General features: G+C 48.1%; 2 protein-coding genes across 2 annotated transcripts in view; both read right to left on the minus strand.

Annotated features, from left to right (window-relative positions):
* YJEFN3 (YjeF N-terminal domain containing 3) overlaps positions 1 to 13,942 on the minus strand; it is a gene marked incomplete at its 3' end in the record, with an annotated part of 119,755 nt that overhangs the window by 53,816 nt on the left and 51,997 nt on the right. The window lies entirely within an intron of this gene.
* The window catches only part of ABCA7 (ATP binding cassette subfamily A member 7), a 72,188-nt gene that overhangs the window by 29,657 nt on the left and 28,589 nt on the right, over positions 1 to 13,942 (minus strand). The window contains exons 18-28 of the mRNA XM_083421318.1: positions 12,931 to 13,102; positions 11,820 to 11,951; positions 10,683 to 10,822; positions 9,907 to 10,044; positions 9,029 to 9,249; positions 8,017 to 8,083; positions 7,667 to 7,869; positions 6,928 to 6,970; positions 6,688 to 6,792; positions 1,400 to 1,554; positions 6 to 130 (exon numbers count right to left, since the gene is read on the minus strand). Coding sequence (XP_083277444.1) covers positions 6 to 130; positions 1,400 to 1,554; positions 6,688 to 6,792; positions 6,928 to 6,970; positions 7,667 to 7,869; positions 8,017 to 8,083; positions 9,029 to 9,249; positions 9,907 to 10,044; positions 10,683 to 10,822; positions 11,820 to 11,951; positions 12,931 to 13,102 — 1,501 coding nt within the window. The remainder of the gene's footprint in view (positions 1 to 5; positions 131 to 1,399; positions 1,555 to 6,687; positions 6,793 to 6,927; positions 6,971 to 7,666; positions 7,870 to 8,016; positions 8,084 to 9,028; positions 9,250 to 9,906; positions 10,045 to 10,682; positions 10,823 to 11,819; positions 11,952 to 12,930; positions 13,103 to 13,942) is intronic.

Below are 13,942 nucleotides of genomic sequence, written 5' to 3' on the forward strand. Positions count from 1 at the left end.
CGTACCTGACGAAGGTATATTGAGGTCCGTACATCCAGGGTTCGAGGCGCAGAGGGGGGTACTTGCCGAAAGGGGGGACGATGAGGCTGAAGAGGAGGGCGATGCAGACGAAGACCGCCGGAAGCACAATCTGCAAAAGGAGGGAGCAGATCAGTGGCAGGCAAACTGTAGAATCGTGGAGTTCGAAGGGACCCCCAGCGGTCGTCTAGACCAACCCCGCGGTCGAGGCAGGAACACGCAGCTGCCGACCAGAGAATAATTGAACAATCACAGGCAACACGCAGCTACTGGATAGGACCGTTTATCTGTTATTGATTCATCATTCATTATTGGTTATATATACAGGATTGTCATTTCTGTAATTATATTGCATTTGAATATAATGGGTTTTGTTTTACATCGTTGCCAGCTGATGAAGGGTTACGATCGGAGCAGTTCGTCATCCGGAAAAAACTGAGGCTGCATTTTAAATTGCATTTTAACCTGTACTTTAAATTGTGTTTTTTCCCTATTATGTTTTACTGTAATTTTACTGCTGTTAGCTGCCTTGAGCCCGGCTCTGGCCGGGGAGGGCAGGGTATAAATAAAAGTATTTACAGTGGTACCCCGCAAGACGAATGCCTCGCAAGACAGAAAACCCACTAGACGAAAGGGTTTTCCGTTTTTCGATGCGCTTCGCAGGACGAATTTCCCTATGGGCTTGCTTCGCAAGACGAAAATGTCTTCCGAGTCTTGAGATTTTTTTCCGCTCACCACCCCCTTTTTCTAAGCCGCTAAACCGCGAATAGCCTTTTAGCAGCTAATCCGCTAATCCCTTAAGCCTTTAATAGCCTTTAATAGCCGCTAAACCGCTAATAGCGCTAATCCGCTAATAGGGTTGCTTCGCAAGACGAAGAGAGGGTTGCTTCGCTAGACGAAGAGACTCGCAGAACGAATTAATTTCGTCTTGCGAGGCACCACTGTATTATTATTATTATTATTATTATTATTATTATTAGGGGATTGCGACTGTCGAAAGGCTTGTTTGCCTCGTCGATACCGACGGACTGCATTTTCTAATTTTGTTCCTGCAACGTTGATCGGCTTCCGTTATCCGTGACTCCATTGCATATTTTTTGTTTAATGGGGGAGCGTGCCTGAAGTCTCGTTAAAGGCTCGGCTCGTTATTCGCCGTCGGAGGAGAGCCCGGACGGGCTCCGAAGATGGAGAGCCATTACAGCTCGGTCGCACGGAAGCGCCGGCAGGCCCTCTGTCTGGGATGCTTTAGCCTCGCAAGGGGGTTGGGATGGATGACCTCCTGGGGTCCCAATTCCAGTTCTATGCAGGCCAATCCCCGAGAGAGACCCCCAGCCCCCCAACCTCCTCCGAACCCGGACGGAAGAGGCGTCGGGCGTTGTACTTGCGCAAGAAATCCCCTGGTGCTCCTGCGGGCGTATAGAAGGCGCTTGGTGAAGAGGGCACGGAGTTGTTGGCGGAGCAGCGCCCAGTCCGTCAGTTGGCGAGAGGCCTGGACACCCATGCCCCTCAAGAGGTCTGTCTCCTTGGCTTCTTCCGCTGCCAGAAAAAAAGAGAGGGAAGCCGTGAAGCCGGAAATCTGAAAAAATCCACTAAGACAACAACAACAACAACAACAACAATAATAATGATTTTTTATTTATACCCCGCCCTCCCCAGCCAAGGCCGGGCTCAGGGCTGCTAACAAGCAGCAATAAAAATAAGTTGAATGAATACAACTTAGAAACAAAATTAAAATATTTAAACATTAAATGCAACCTAAAGCCAAACTGGAAACGGAGTTGTTGGATTCTAAAGTTCAAAATTTGTCTAAAATGTATACCGTATTTTTCGCTCTATAAGATGCACCAGACCACAAGACGCACCTAGTTTTTGGAGGAGGAAAACAAGAAAAAAAATATTCTGAATCTCAGAAGCCAGAACAGCAAGAGGGATCGCTGCGCAGCGAAAGCAGCAATCCCTCTTGCTGTTCTGGCTTCTGGGATAGCTGCGCAGCCTGCATTCGCTCCATAAGACGCACACACATTTCCCCTTACTTTTTAGGAGGGGAAAAGTGAGTCTTGTAGAGCAAAAAATACGGTAATTTATTGTTGGAGTGGCACACAAAGGACGAACAAGTTAAATACATGGTGATGGATTGGGCAAGAGATGTGGGACATAATGTTTGACGACTGGGAAAGGTTGTGGAGGAAAGGGGTCAAGGAGATTATTATTAAAGGAAAATATTATGAAAATGATGTATAATGGTGTATGGAAAACCGTTACAATGATATATATTGAAATTCAGTCAAGGGAATTTAAGGAAGTCACTTAACAATGTTATTAAGATTGGATTAAGTACAGTTATGATGTGTGTTGGTTAATTCAAAATTTTGGAAAATTAATTTTAAAAAATTGAATGAAGATAACGCAACCTTCTTTATTTACAAATTGCAATTGAAACTATTCCACACACACACACCCCATTGCAAATCAGTGATTTCCTTATCACATGGCTCAAAAACCCTTTGTATATATTTCCGTATATTAACTAAGAGTGCCATCTCTACCAGTTATCATGTCCTCAGGATCCAACACATCAGTGTCTTTTAATGTAATCCATTCCTTTAGCCATACCAATCATGCGGCCTCATAATATAATTCCAAATCTGGGAGCGCAAATCCTCTTCTCTCCCTTTTATCTATCAACACACGACGCTTAATTCTTGGTTTATTTCCGTTCCAGACAAATCTAGCTATTTCCTTTTCCCATTTCTTGAAACATTTCAATCCTCCTAAAATTGGTATTGTTTGAAACAAGAAAACCATTTTGGGCAAGATCTTCATTTTTACTAGCGAGATTCTTCCCCAAAGGGAGAGATGGAGCCTGGTCCAATTTTCCATATATTTTAAATATCTTTCCATGTTTTAATGTAATTGTCTTCATACAGATTTGTGGTTTTAGTTGAAATCCAAACCCCCAGGTATTTAACCTTATTTTTGATTACCAAGCCTGTTCTTTCTTGCAATTCAATTTTTTCTTCCTTGCTGCAATTCTTGCATGCATGCACAATTTTATTTTTGGCAACTCTAGCCCAGTCAGACCTAGCAAAAAGAAGTTCCTGGTTTCCCCCTATTGCCATTTAAAACTTCTTAATTAGTTGGTTGTTTATCATTTCCCATTGAGCTTTTTTTTTTGCAAAGCCACCGCACGTTAATAAAAGCATGATCAGCTCGTATACATTTCCAACATTCCAAATTTCAAAAAATTCCGCTGGAAAAACGTTCTCGGTTGCAATCAAGATTATTCAAAGCCCCTCATTACAAATCAGGTTCGTTATCAAAATTTTGCAGACTTTTCAGCCGTTTGAGAACTTGCATTTTTGGCCGAATATCGCCCAATTTGCAATGGGGGTAGTGGAATAATGTTGATTGCAACTGCGATTAATCGATAAGCGATTAATGGATGCATCGCAACCACTGAAGAATGCACCTTATTGTTGCAAATGGAAATAATTTTAAACTGCTTTCAACACGCCATTCTGACTGCTGTAACCTGAACCCAGGACCCTGGGGCGAAGGACGGGATTAATATTATTATTAATAATAATAATCCTGCCCCAAAGCTTCTTTTTTTACCTTTCTTGCGTCCTTTGATTTAAGCGTAAAGGTGGAGGAAGGAAGGAGAGAAAGGGAGAGAGAGAGAAAGAATAGAAGAATAGAAGGAAGAAGTTAGATGCATCTCAAGCCCTCCCTCCAGGATTCGCACCCAGAACTTCTTGTATTTTGAGAAGCAAGGAGGAAATTGAAAAGCCATTCTCATTCCAGCTCCCCAGTCTATTCTGTGTGACGCCACACCTGCTCTATGATGCCATTTTGTGTGATGCCAATTCCCCCTCCATGGCAGCCATCTTGCATGATGCCACACCTGCTCTATGGCGCCATTTTGTGTGATGCCATCCCCCTTCCATGGCAGCCATTTTGTGCGACTCAACACCTGCTCTATGGCAGCCATTTGGTGCAATGCCAGGCTACTTCAGTGGCAACCATTTTGTGTGATGACAGGTTACCTTCACGGCAGCTATTTTACGTGAAGCCACACCTGCTCTACGGTGCCATTTTGTTTGATGCTATCCCCCCTTCCATGGCAGCCATTTTGTGTGATACCAGGTTGCCTCCATGGCAGTTATTTTGCATGACGCCACACCTGCTCTATGGCAGCCATTTTACGTGACGCTACCCCCTCCATGGCAGCCATTTTGTGTGATTCCACACCCGCTCTATGGCAGCCATTTGGTGCAATGCTAGGCTACCTCCATGGCAGCTATTTTGCATGACGTCACACCTGCTCTATGGCAGCCATTTTGTGTAATTCCACACCCGCTCTATGGCAGCCATTTGGTGCAATGCCAGGCTACCTCAGTGGCAGCCATTTTGTGTGATGCCAGGCTACCTCCATGGCAGCTATTTTGCATGGCGCCACAACTGCTGTATGGCAGCCATTTTGTGTGATTCCACACCCACTCTATGGCAGCCATTTGGTGCAATGCCAGGCTACCTCAATGGCAGCCATTTTGAACGACACCACACTTACTCTATGACAGCCATCTTGCATGGTGCCACAACTGCTGTATGGCAGCCATTTTGTGTGATTCCACACTCACTCTATGGCAGCCATTTGGTGCAATGCCAGGCTACCTCAATGGCAGCCATTTTGAACGACACCACACTTACTCTATGGCAGCTATTTTGCATGACGCTACACCTGCTCTATGGCAGCCATTGTGTGTGATGCCACTCCCCTTCCATGGCAGCCATTTTGTACGGCGCCACTCCTCCTCTAGGCTGGCCCTTTTGTGACTCTCAAAAAGTAAACTGTGCCCGCTCTAGGGGGGGAAATTTTTAGAATTCCTGCTCCGCGATTGCAGTCATGGGATTTTTGTCTATCGCATGACGGTGTATGTTTTGACTCCACAGAGTGGAAAGTGACGGAGACAGGATTTTTGTGTTCTGTGAAGTGGGACTATTGTCCTTTTTTACTCCTTGCTGTCTGATGCTACAGAGAGAGGGAGCCATGTTGCAGTGCTCCGCTTCTGTTTATATGCAAATAAAGTAGATTAGCCAAAATGCTGAGGTCTGTCACGCAAACTGCACAGACTCTGCAGATCCCTAAGTGTGCTGATGTCTGTTGGCATCGGTCGCTGCGATGTTTGGGCAGAATAATAATAATAATAATAATAATAATAATAATAATAATTTATTTATACCCTGCCCATCTGGCTGGGTTTCCCCAGCCACTCTGGGCAGCTTCCAACATATCACTAAAATAAAATAACCTGTTAAACATTAAAAGCTTCCCTAAACAGGGCTGCCTTCAGAGGTCTTCTAAAAGTCTAGTAGTTATTTTTCTCTTTGACATCCGGTGGGAGGGAGTTCCACAGGGCGGGCGCCACCACCGAGAAGGCCCTCTGCCTAGTTCCCTGTAACTTGGCTTCTTGCAGCGAGGGAACCGCCAGAAGGCCCTCGGGAGATGGACCCAGGTGTCTGGGCAGAACGATGGGGGTGGAGACGCTCCTTCAGGTCTACTGGGCCAGTTAGGGATTTCAATGTCGGCACCAACACTTTGAATTGTGCTCGGAAACGTACTGGGAGCCAGTGTAGGTCTTTCAAGACCGGTGTTATGTGGTCTCGGCGGCCGCTCCCAGTCCCCAGTCTAGCTGCCGCATTCTGGATTAGTTGCAGTTTCCAGGTCGCCTTCAAAGGTAGCCCCACGGAGAGCGCATTGCAGTAGTCCAAGCGGGAGATAACCAGAGCATGCACCACTCTGGCCAGACAGTCTGTGGGCAGGGAGGGTCCCATCCTGCGTACCAGATGGAGCTGCCCTGGACACAGAACTGACCTGCGCCTCCATGGACAGCTGTGAGTTCAAAACGACTCCTAGGCTGCGCACCTGGTCCTTTGGGGGCACAGTTGCCCCATTCAGGACCAGAGAGTCCTCCACACCTGCCTGTCCCCAATCCCCCAAAAACAGTACTTCTGTCTTGTCAGGATTCAACCTCAATCCTTTAGCCACCATCCATCCTCCAGCCGCCTCCAGGCACTCACACAGGACCTTCACCATCTTCACTGGTTCCGATTTAAAAGAGAGGTAGAGCTGGGTATCATCCGCATACTGATGGACACCCAGCCCAAACCCCCTGATGATCTCTCCCAGTGGCTTAATGTAGATATTAAAATCATGGGGGAGAGGACGGAGCCCTGAGGCACCCCACAAGTGAGAGCCCAGGGGTCCGAAAACTCATCCCCCACCACTTTCTGGACACAGCCCAGGAGGAAGGAGTGGAACCAGAGGTTTCGAAGCTGCCGAACGATCAACCAGGAGGGAGAGAACATGCCAGTCGGGCATGTGACTCTGCCAGGGTCCTACTCGAGAGTAGGACGAGCTCCAGACACAAATACAGTTGGCCAACCCCAGCGGCGCACCGGTTCCGGAAACAAATCCATTGGCGCTGCGGACATGTTTCCACCCTGACCGGAGGGCAGCGATCCCGGCGCGGTGCGGACCTGAACCGTGGCAGATATCCTCTGGTGCCCAAGCAGAGGGTGGCACGGAACCGACTTTTTCCGGAACCTTCCGGCACTTTTTCCAGAACTTTCCGCCACTTACTTTTTCTGGAAGCTTCCGGCACTTACCGGGCTCGGCGTCCGCCGCTTCCGCATCCTCGCTCAGCGTCTGCAAGGTGTAACCAGAGGCCGGCGTGGACGTCCTGAGGTCGGCAGGGGCTGCCTCCATGTCTCCTGCCCAGGCGTGAAAGAAAATATAACCCAGTTGGAAAAAATTTGGAAAAACCAAATATTCCCAAAACCGAAAATGCGGGCAGAGTTGTGAATTTTTTTGTTGTTGTTCCACAAGACAGCTGGCCTTCACCTTACCTGCGACATCAACATTGGTGTCTTCTGCCACTTTCAAGAAGATCTGGAAGAAAAAGCAAAGTTGCGCTTTAAAACAGAGGGTCCCACCTCCATTCCCCACTCTCCAACTTCCGGGTCTCGCCACTCGCGCATGCGCAGAAGCGCTGATTTGCTCTTTGCACATGCGCAGAAGCGCCAAATCACGGCGCTGCGGTTTGTGGGTGTGCATCCGTCACGGATTATATCCGCAATCCGAGGTTCCACTGTATTGTAATTATATTATTAGCCTGCCGTTCTGTTTATTATATTATTATTAAATTATATTATTAAATTATATTATATTATTAGCGGGACGCGGGTGGCGCTGTGGGTTAAACCACAGAGCCTAGGGCTTGCCGATCAGAAGGTCGGCGGTTCGAATCCCCGCAATGACGGGGTGAGCTCCCGTTGCTCGGTCCCTGCTCCTGCCAACCTAGCAGTTCGAAAGCACGTCAAAGTGCAAGTAGATAAATAGGTACCGCTCTGGCGGGAAGGTAAACGGCGTTTCCGTGTGCTGCTCTGGTTCGCCAGAAGCGGCTTAGTCCTGCTGGCCACATGACCTGGAAGCTGTACGCCGGCTCCCGCGGCCAGTAAAGCGAGATGAGCGCCGCAACCCCAGAGTCGGCCACGACTGGACCTAACGGTCAGGGGTCCCTTTACCTTTTTATATTACTAGCCTGCCATTCTGATTGTTCTGTTTTCCTTTTTCTCGTTTACGAACCTCTTCCAGGCTGGTGTCCGAAATCCCGTACCCTGAGATCCCCAGTTCCGCCAGGCGGGCGTCCAACTCCCGGAACAGCTGCCCGAAAGCGCCATCTTTGGCTCCGCTGTACGGGAGGACGTAGAGGACTTCCTGGCAGACGTCCTCCACCAGCCGAGACCCGGGGACCAAATTTTGGATCACGGCCGTCAACTGGGGCACATCTGCACAAAAAAAGGAAAAAAACACAATGCAGAAACGTTTGGCGGCAGTCATTTCACCCCGAGCCTGGTGGATTCCCCATCCGCGCCCGTCGCTGGCATACAGCACTTTGGCAGGATTCGAATACGGTGCTTTGGCAGAATTCGCACCTGTGCCCTCGCTGTTCTGCTCACTGCCCAGACCGGTGTCGCAACTTCTTTCCGAGTCGCTGTCTGCCTGGAGAGGAGGAGTCGAAAGGAACAGCCTTTGGTGAGTTTGACTTTGACCCCCGTAGAACTTTTTAAAGCCCCTTGTATTAAGACGGATAAAAAGGTTTTAAATTTGGATTAAGAATGTAAGGGGCTTTATGGACGGGCAAGGAAAGAACAACGGAGTCAACAGGGGGAGTGGAAGGAAGTCAGCTGAGTCAAGATTTATTATTTGAATTTTTGTTGGTTGTGATGGTTATAATAACATAATGATTTATTATTTATACCCCTCGCATCTGGCTCGGTTTCCCCAGCCACTCTGGGTGGCTTCCAACAGAATATTAAAATATTTAGAAGACATCTGAAGGCAGCCCTGTTTAGGGATGCTTTTAATGTTTAATAGACTATTGCATTTTAGTATTTTGTTGGAAGCCGCCCAGAGTGGCTGGGGAAACCCAGCCAGATGGCCGGGGTATAAATTAATAATAAATAATAATAATAATAATAATAATATATTATTATTGAGGATGGACGGCCACTTTGACAGGATCCTTGCCTTAAGTGCAGCTCAGACTTAAGCGCGATTCCTTTCCAACTCTGGGTTTGTATAAATAAAAAATTATTATTATTAATTATTATTATTATTATTATTATTATTGAGAATGGACAGCCACTTTGACAGGATCATTGCCTTCAGCAGGGGTCAGACTTAAGCGCGGTTCCTTTCCAACTTTGTGCTTGTATAAATAAATTAATAATGATGATGATGATGATAATAATTTGTTGTCATTATAAAATTAATAAATTCTATTTCAAACAAAGAAAAAGAAAGCCCAATTAAGGAGCGTGACGTGTGTGTCCCCCACCAGTGACCCCCCCTCCCCGATCACCCCACATATCCCCAATAAATTGAAAGCTCTCCTTTCAAAGAAAACCACTGTCCTGTTTTGGGTTTTGCTTTGCTCAAGTTTACCTTTTTGCCGGCGGGGGCCACCACCCCGTTGACGCCCGCCGAGTGACGCCCCCTGCCCGCCTCCCTCTTCACCAGCGTCAGGTAGTATCCTGTGCCCAGCTTGGTCTTGAGGAAGAGCGAGGACCCACAGCAACAGAGGCGTCCCTGGGAGATGATGGCCACCCGGTCGCCCAGGAGGTCAGCTTCGTCCATATAATGCGTCGACAGGATGACCGTCCGGCCTGGGGGAAAGAGGGGGGGGGACGTGGGTCAGATTCGCAAAAACGTACCTTTCCTCTTTTTTTAAAATACAGTCATACCTTGGGTTAGGGACGCGGGTGGCGCTGTGGGTTAAACCACAGAGCCTAGGGCTTGCTGATCAGAAGGTCGGCGGTTCGAATCCCCGCGACAACGGGGTGAGCTCCCGTTGCTCGGTCCCTGCTCCTGCCAACCTAGCAGTTCAAAAGCACGTCAAAGTGCAAGTAGATAAATAGGTACCGCTCCGGCGGGAAGGTAAACGGCGTTTCCGTGCGCTGCTCTGGTTTGCCAGAAGCGGCTTAGTCCTGCTGGCCACATGACCCGGAAGCTGTACGCCGGCTCCCTTGGCCAGTAAAGCGAGATGAGTGCCGCAACCCCAGAGTCGTCCGCGACTGGACCTAATGGTCAGGGGTCCCTTTACCTTTACCTATACCTTGGATTACAGACGCGATTCTGCGATTCTAAGAGTGGCCTCCCCCAAGGCTCTACAGACTCTCAGAACAGAAATGTAAGTTCTTCCAGGGCAGATTCCTTAAAATACCTGCATAAAATTAATCGGGGAGGTGGCTTGATCCTGTGTGTCGAAATGCACAAAGAAAACCGCCCCCCCGCCCACCAAATAAAAACCCCACGACTCAGACCTGTACGGTATTTCAGCAAGAGGTCCCAGATGCCACGGCGAGAATAGGGGTCGACGCCGGCCGTCGGCTCGTCCAAAATCACCACTTTGGAGCCCCCCACGAAAGCGATGGCCACAGACAGTTTGCGTTGCATGCCTCCTGGAAAGATAAAATGTTGGAGGGGATGGAATGGGACGTCCCTCTTTTCAGGGGAGAAACGTTGGAGGGGATGGAATAGGACGTCCCTCTTTTCAGGGGAGAAACGTTGGAGGGGATGGAATAGGACGTCCCTATTTTCAGGGGAGAAACGTTGGAGGGGATGGAATAGGACGTCCCTCTTTTCAGGGGAGAAACGTTGGAGGGGATGGAATAGGACGTCCCTCTTTTCACGGGAGAAACGTTGGAGGGGATGGAATAGGACGTCCCTCTTTTCAGGGGAGAAACGTTGGAGGGGATGGAATAGGACGTCCGTATTTTCACGGGAGAAACGTTGGAGGGGATGGAATAGGACGTCCCTATTTCCAGGGGAGAAATGTTGGAGGGGATGGAATAGGACGTCCCTGTTTTCAGGGGAGAAACGTTGGAGGGGATGGAATAGGACGTCCCTGTTTTCAGGGGAGAAACGTTGGAGGGGATGGAATAGGACGTCCCTATTTCCAGGGGAGAAATGTTGGAGGGGATGGAATAGGACGTCCCTGTTTTCAGGGGAGAAACGTTGGAGGGTATGGACCCTGTTCATTCCTCTTGCCTTAGGACCCCCCTCCTTCTCCCCCATATCCTATGACCCCAAAACTCACCTGACAGGTTCTTGGTCTGATCTCTCCTCTTGTGGGGCAGACCCACATCCTGAATGATCTGTTCCATCTCTTCTCGGACTTGCTCTCCGGAGAGGCCCTTGAGGCGGCCGTAAAACCAGATATGCTCTTCCACCGTCAGGCTGGAGGGGAATGGCAAGTTTTTTGGGGAAGGGTGCGGTAAAGAGAGAGAGAAGACGTCAAGACCACGAGGATGCTAAATACTTTGCGGCGAAAACGCCATTAGATCAAACCGTAGGGGCTGGAAAAGAGATCCGCAGAGAAGACCTAGACGTGCCTTTCAGCTTCTCTATGTGTGGATTATTGCAATGCGTTCTACGTAGGGCTGCCTCTGAATAATAAATTATAATAATAAATTATTACTTGTCAAAGAGAAAAATAACTGCCAAACTTTTAGAAGACATCGAAAGGCAGCCCTGTTTAGGGAAGCTTTTAATGTTTAATAGGTTATTGTGTTCTGTTGGAAGCCGCCCAGAGTGGCTGGGGAAACCCAGCCAGATGGGCAGGGTATAAATCATAAATTTATTATTATTATTATTATTACTACTACTACTACAGTGGTACCTCGGGTTAAGTACTTAATTCGTTCTGGAGGTCCGTTCTTAACCTGAAACTGTTCTTAACCTGAAGCACCACTTTAGCTAATGGGGCCTCCTGCTGCCGCCACACGATTTCCGTTCTCATCCAGAAGCAAAGTTCTTAACCCGAGGTAATATTTCTGGGTTAGGGGAGTCTGTAACCTGAAGCGTATGTAACCTGAAGCGTATGTAACCCGAGGTACCACTTCTTCTTCTTCTTTTTTATTATTATTATTATTATTATTATTATTATTATTATTATCATCATCATCATCATCATCATCTGAGGCCCTTCTTCGTAAGCTTGCTCTGCGCGAGGTCCAGAGGGTGAAAACACAAGGACAGGGCCTTTTCAGTGGTGGCTCCTTTTGTGGGATGCCCTCCCCAGGCATTTTTTAGGCACCAGGCAAAAACGTTTTTTCTCTAACCAGGCAGATTAACACCCTATCCTTAAAACTGGGGGCCGCTGGGCGAGTTTGTTTTCGTGTGATTTTACGCTCGAAACCGAAGAGACAAACAGACGAGAAAATAACCGAGTTACATGTCAAAGAGGACGTTGTGTTGAGGACAGACACCCATCGTTCTCCGGATGATGTCCATGTCGGAGCAGATGTCCCTCCCCATCACATACGCCGTCCCGGAACTGGGGGGCAGCAAGCCAGTCAGGATGGACCTAGGGTATCGCAAAGAGGCAGGGAGAAATGAGCGATTCGGCAGCCAAACTTAGCTCCCAACAAGTCATCCTTAAGAGGTCAGCAAACTTTTTCAGCAGGGGCCGGTCCACTGTCCCTCAGACTTTGTGGGGGGCCAGACTATATTTTTTTGGGGAGGAATGAACGAATTCCTATGCCCCACAAATAACCCAGAGATGCATTTGAAATAAAAACACACATTCTACTCATGTAAAAACACCAGGCAGCCCCACAGATAACCCAGAGATGCATTTTAAATAAAAGCACACTTTCTACTCATGTAAAAACACCAGGCAGGCCCCACAAATAACCCAGAGATGCATTTTAAATAAAAGAACACATTCTACTCATGTAAAAACACCAGGCAGGCCCCACAAATAACCCAGAGATGCATTTTAAATAAAAGGATGTTTAAATGACTATTCCAAATTGCAAAACAGAAAATGTAAGAAATAAAGAAATAAAATGTTTACGGAACAAGTTATTGCTTTATCTTGTGTTAACTGCTTTGGGTATGTTTGTTTGTTTAAAAAGCAGTGTATTATCGTTATGAGATACCATCTTTTTTGCTCTATACGACTCACTTTTTCCCTCCTAAAAAGTAAAGGGGAATGTGTGTGCGTCTTATGGAGCGAATGCAGGCTGCACAGCTATCCCAGAAGCCAGAACAGCAAGAGGGATTGCTGCTTTCACTCAGAATATTCAGAATATTTTTGTTCTTGTTTTCCTTCTCCAAAAACTAGGTGCATCTTGTGGTCTGGTGCATCTTCTAGAGCAAAAAATATGGTAAATAAAAATAATTAGAGGAGAACGAACATCTTCATGCAGAGACCATTTTTAGCAGGAATGTGCTTCCTCGACAGATGTCTTTCGACAACATCTGGAGAGCTAAAAGTTCCCCAACTTTGAAAAATACACAGAAACTAACCTCCGGGTCAACATATTCCCGGCTCAACTTACATTGTGGTCGTCTTCCCGGCCCCATTGTGCCCCAGAAAGGATGTGATCTGGCCCTCGTAGAAGTCGAGGCTCAGTCCGTTGACGGCAATCTTCCCGCCGCTGTGATAGATCTTCACCAGGTTACGGATCGAGACCCCCACCTTTAGGTGGGCGGGAGGTTCCTCCATGATTACTGTGGGGAAACGAGACGCCGGGTCAGAAAGCTGTGTGCAAATGTGCATTTGTTCTGTTCCGTTCCATTCACAAGACGCAACCTCAAAGCACAGGTAAAGGACCCCTGGATGGTTAAGTTCAGTCAAACGCGGCTATGGGGTTGCTGCGCTCATCTCGCTTTCAGGCCGAGGGAGCCGGCGTTTGTCCGCAGACAGCTTTCTGGGTCATGTGGCCAGCAGGACTGAACCGCTTCTGGCGCACGGCGGAAACCAGAGCGCACAGAAACACTGCCTACCTTCCCGCTGCAGCGGTGCCTATTTATCTACTTGGACTTTGACGTGCTTTCGAACTGCTAGGTTGGCAGGAGTTGTGACAGAGCAACAGGAGCTCACCCCGTCACGGGGATTCGAACCACCGACCTTCTGATCGGCAAGCCCAAGAGGCTCAGTGGTTTAGACCACAGTGCCACCCACTCCCCTAAGGTAAAGGAAAAGGACCCCTGGACGGTTAAGTCCAGTCAAAGGTGACTATGGGGTTGCGGTGCTCATCTCGCTTTCAGGCCAAGAGAGCTGGCCTTTGTCTGCAGACAGCTTTCCGGGTCATGTGGCCAGCAGGACTAAGACGCTTCTGGCGAACCAGAGCAGTGCACGGAAACGCCGTTTACCTTCCCGCCGGAGTGGTACCTATTTATCTACTTACACTTTGATGTGCTTTCGAACTGCTAGGTTGGCAGGAGCAGGGACCGAGGAACGGCAGCTCAGCCCGTCATTGCGGGGATTCGAACTGCCGACCTTCTGATCGGCAAGTCCTAGGCTCTGTGGTTTAACCCACAGCACTTTATAAATCCCAATAAATCAAG

The sequence above is a fragment of the Podarcis tiliguerta genome (assembly GCF_965153285.1).
Source record: "Podarcis tiliguerta genome assembly, chromosome: 18".
In the NCBI taxonomy this organism is placed as follows: Eukaryota; Metazoa; Chordata; class Lepidosauria; order Squamata; family Lacertidae; genus Podarcis; species Podarcis tiliguerta.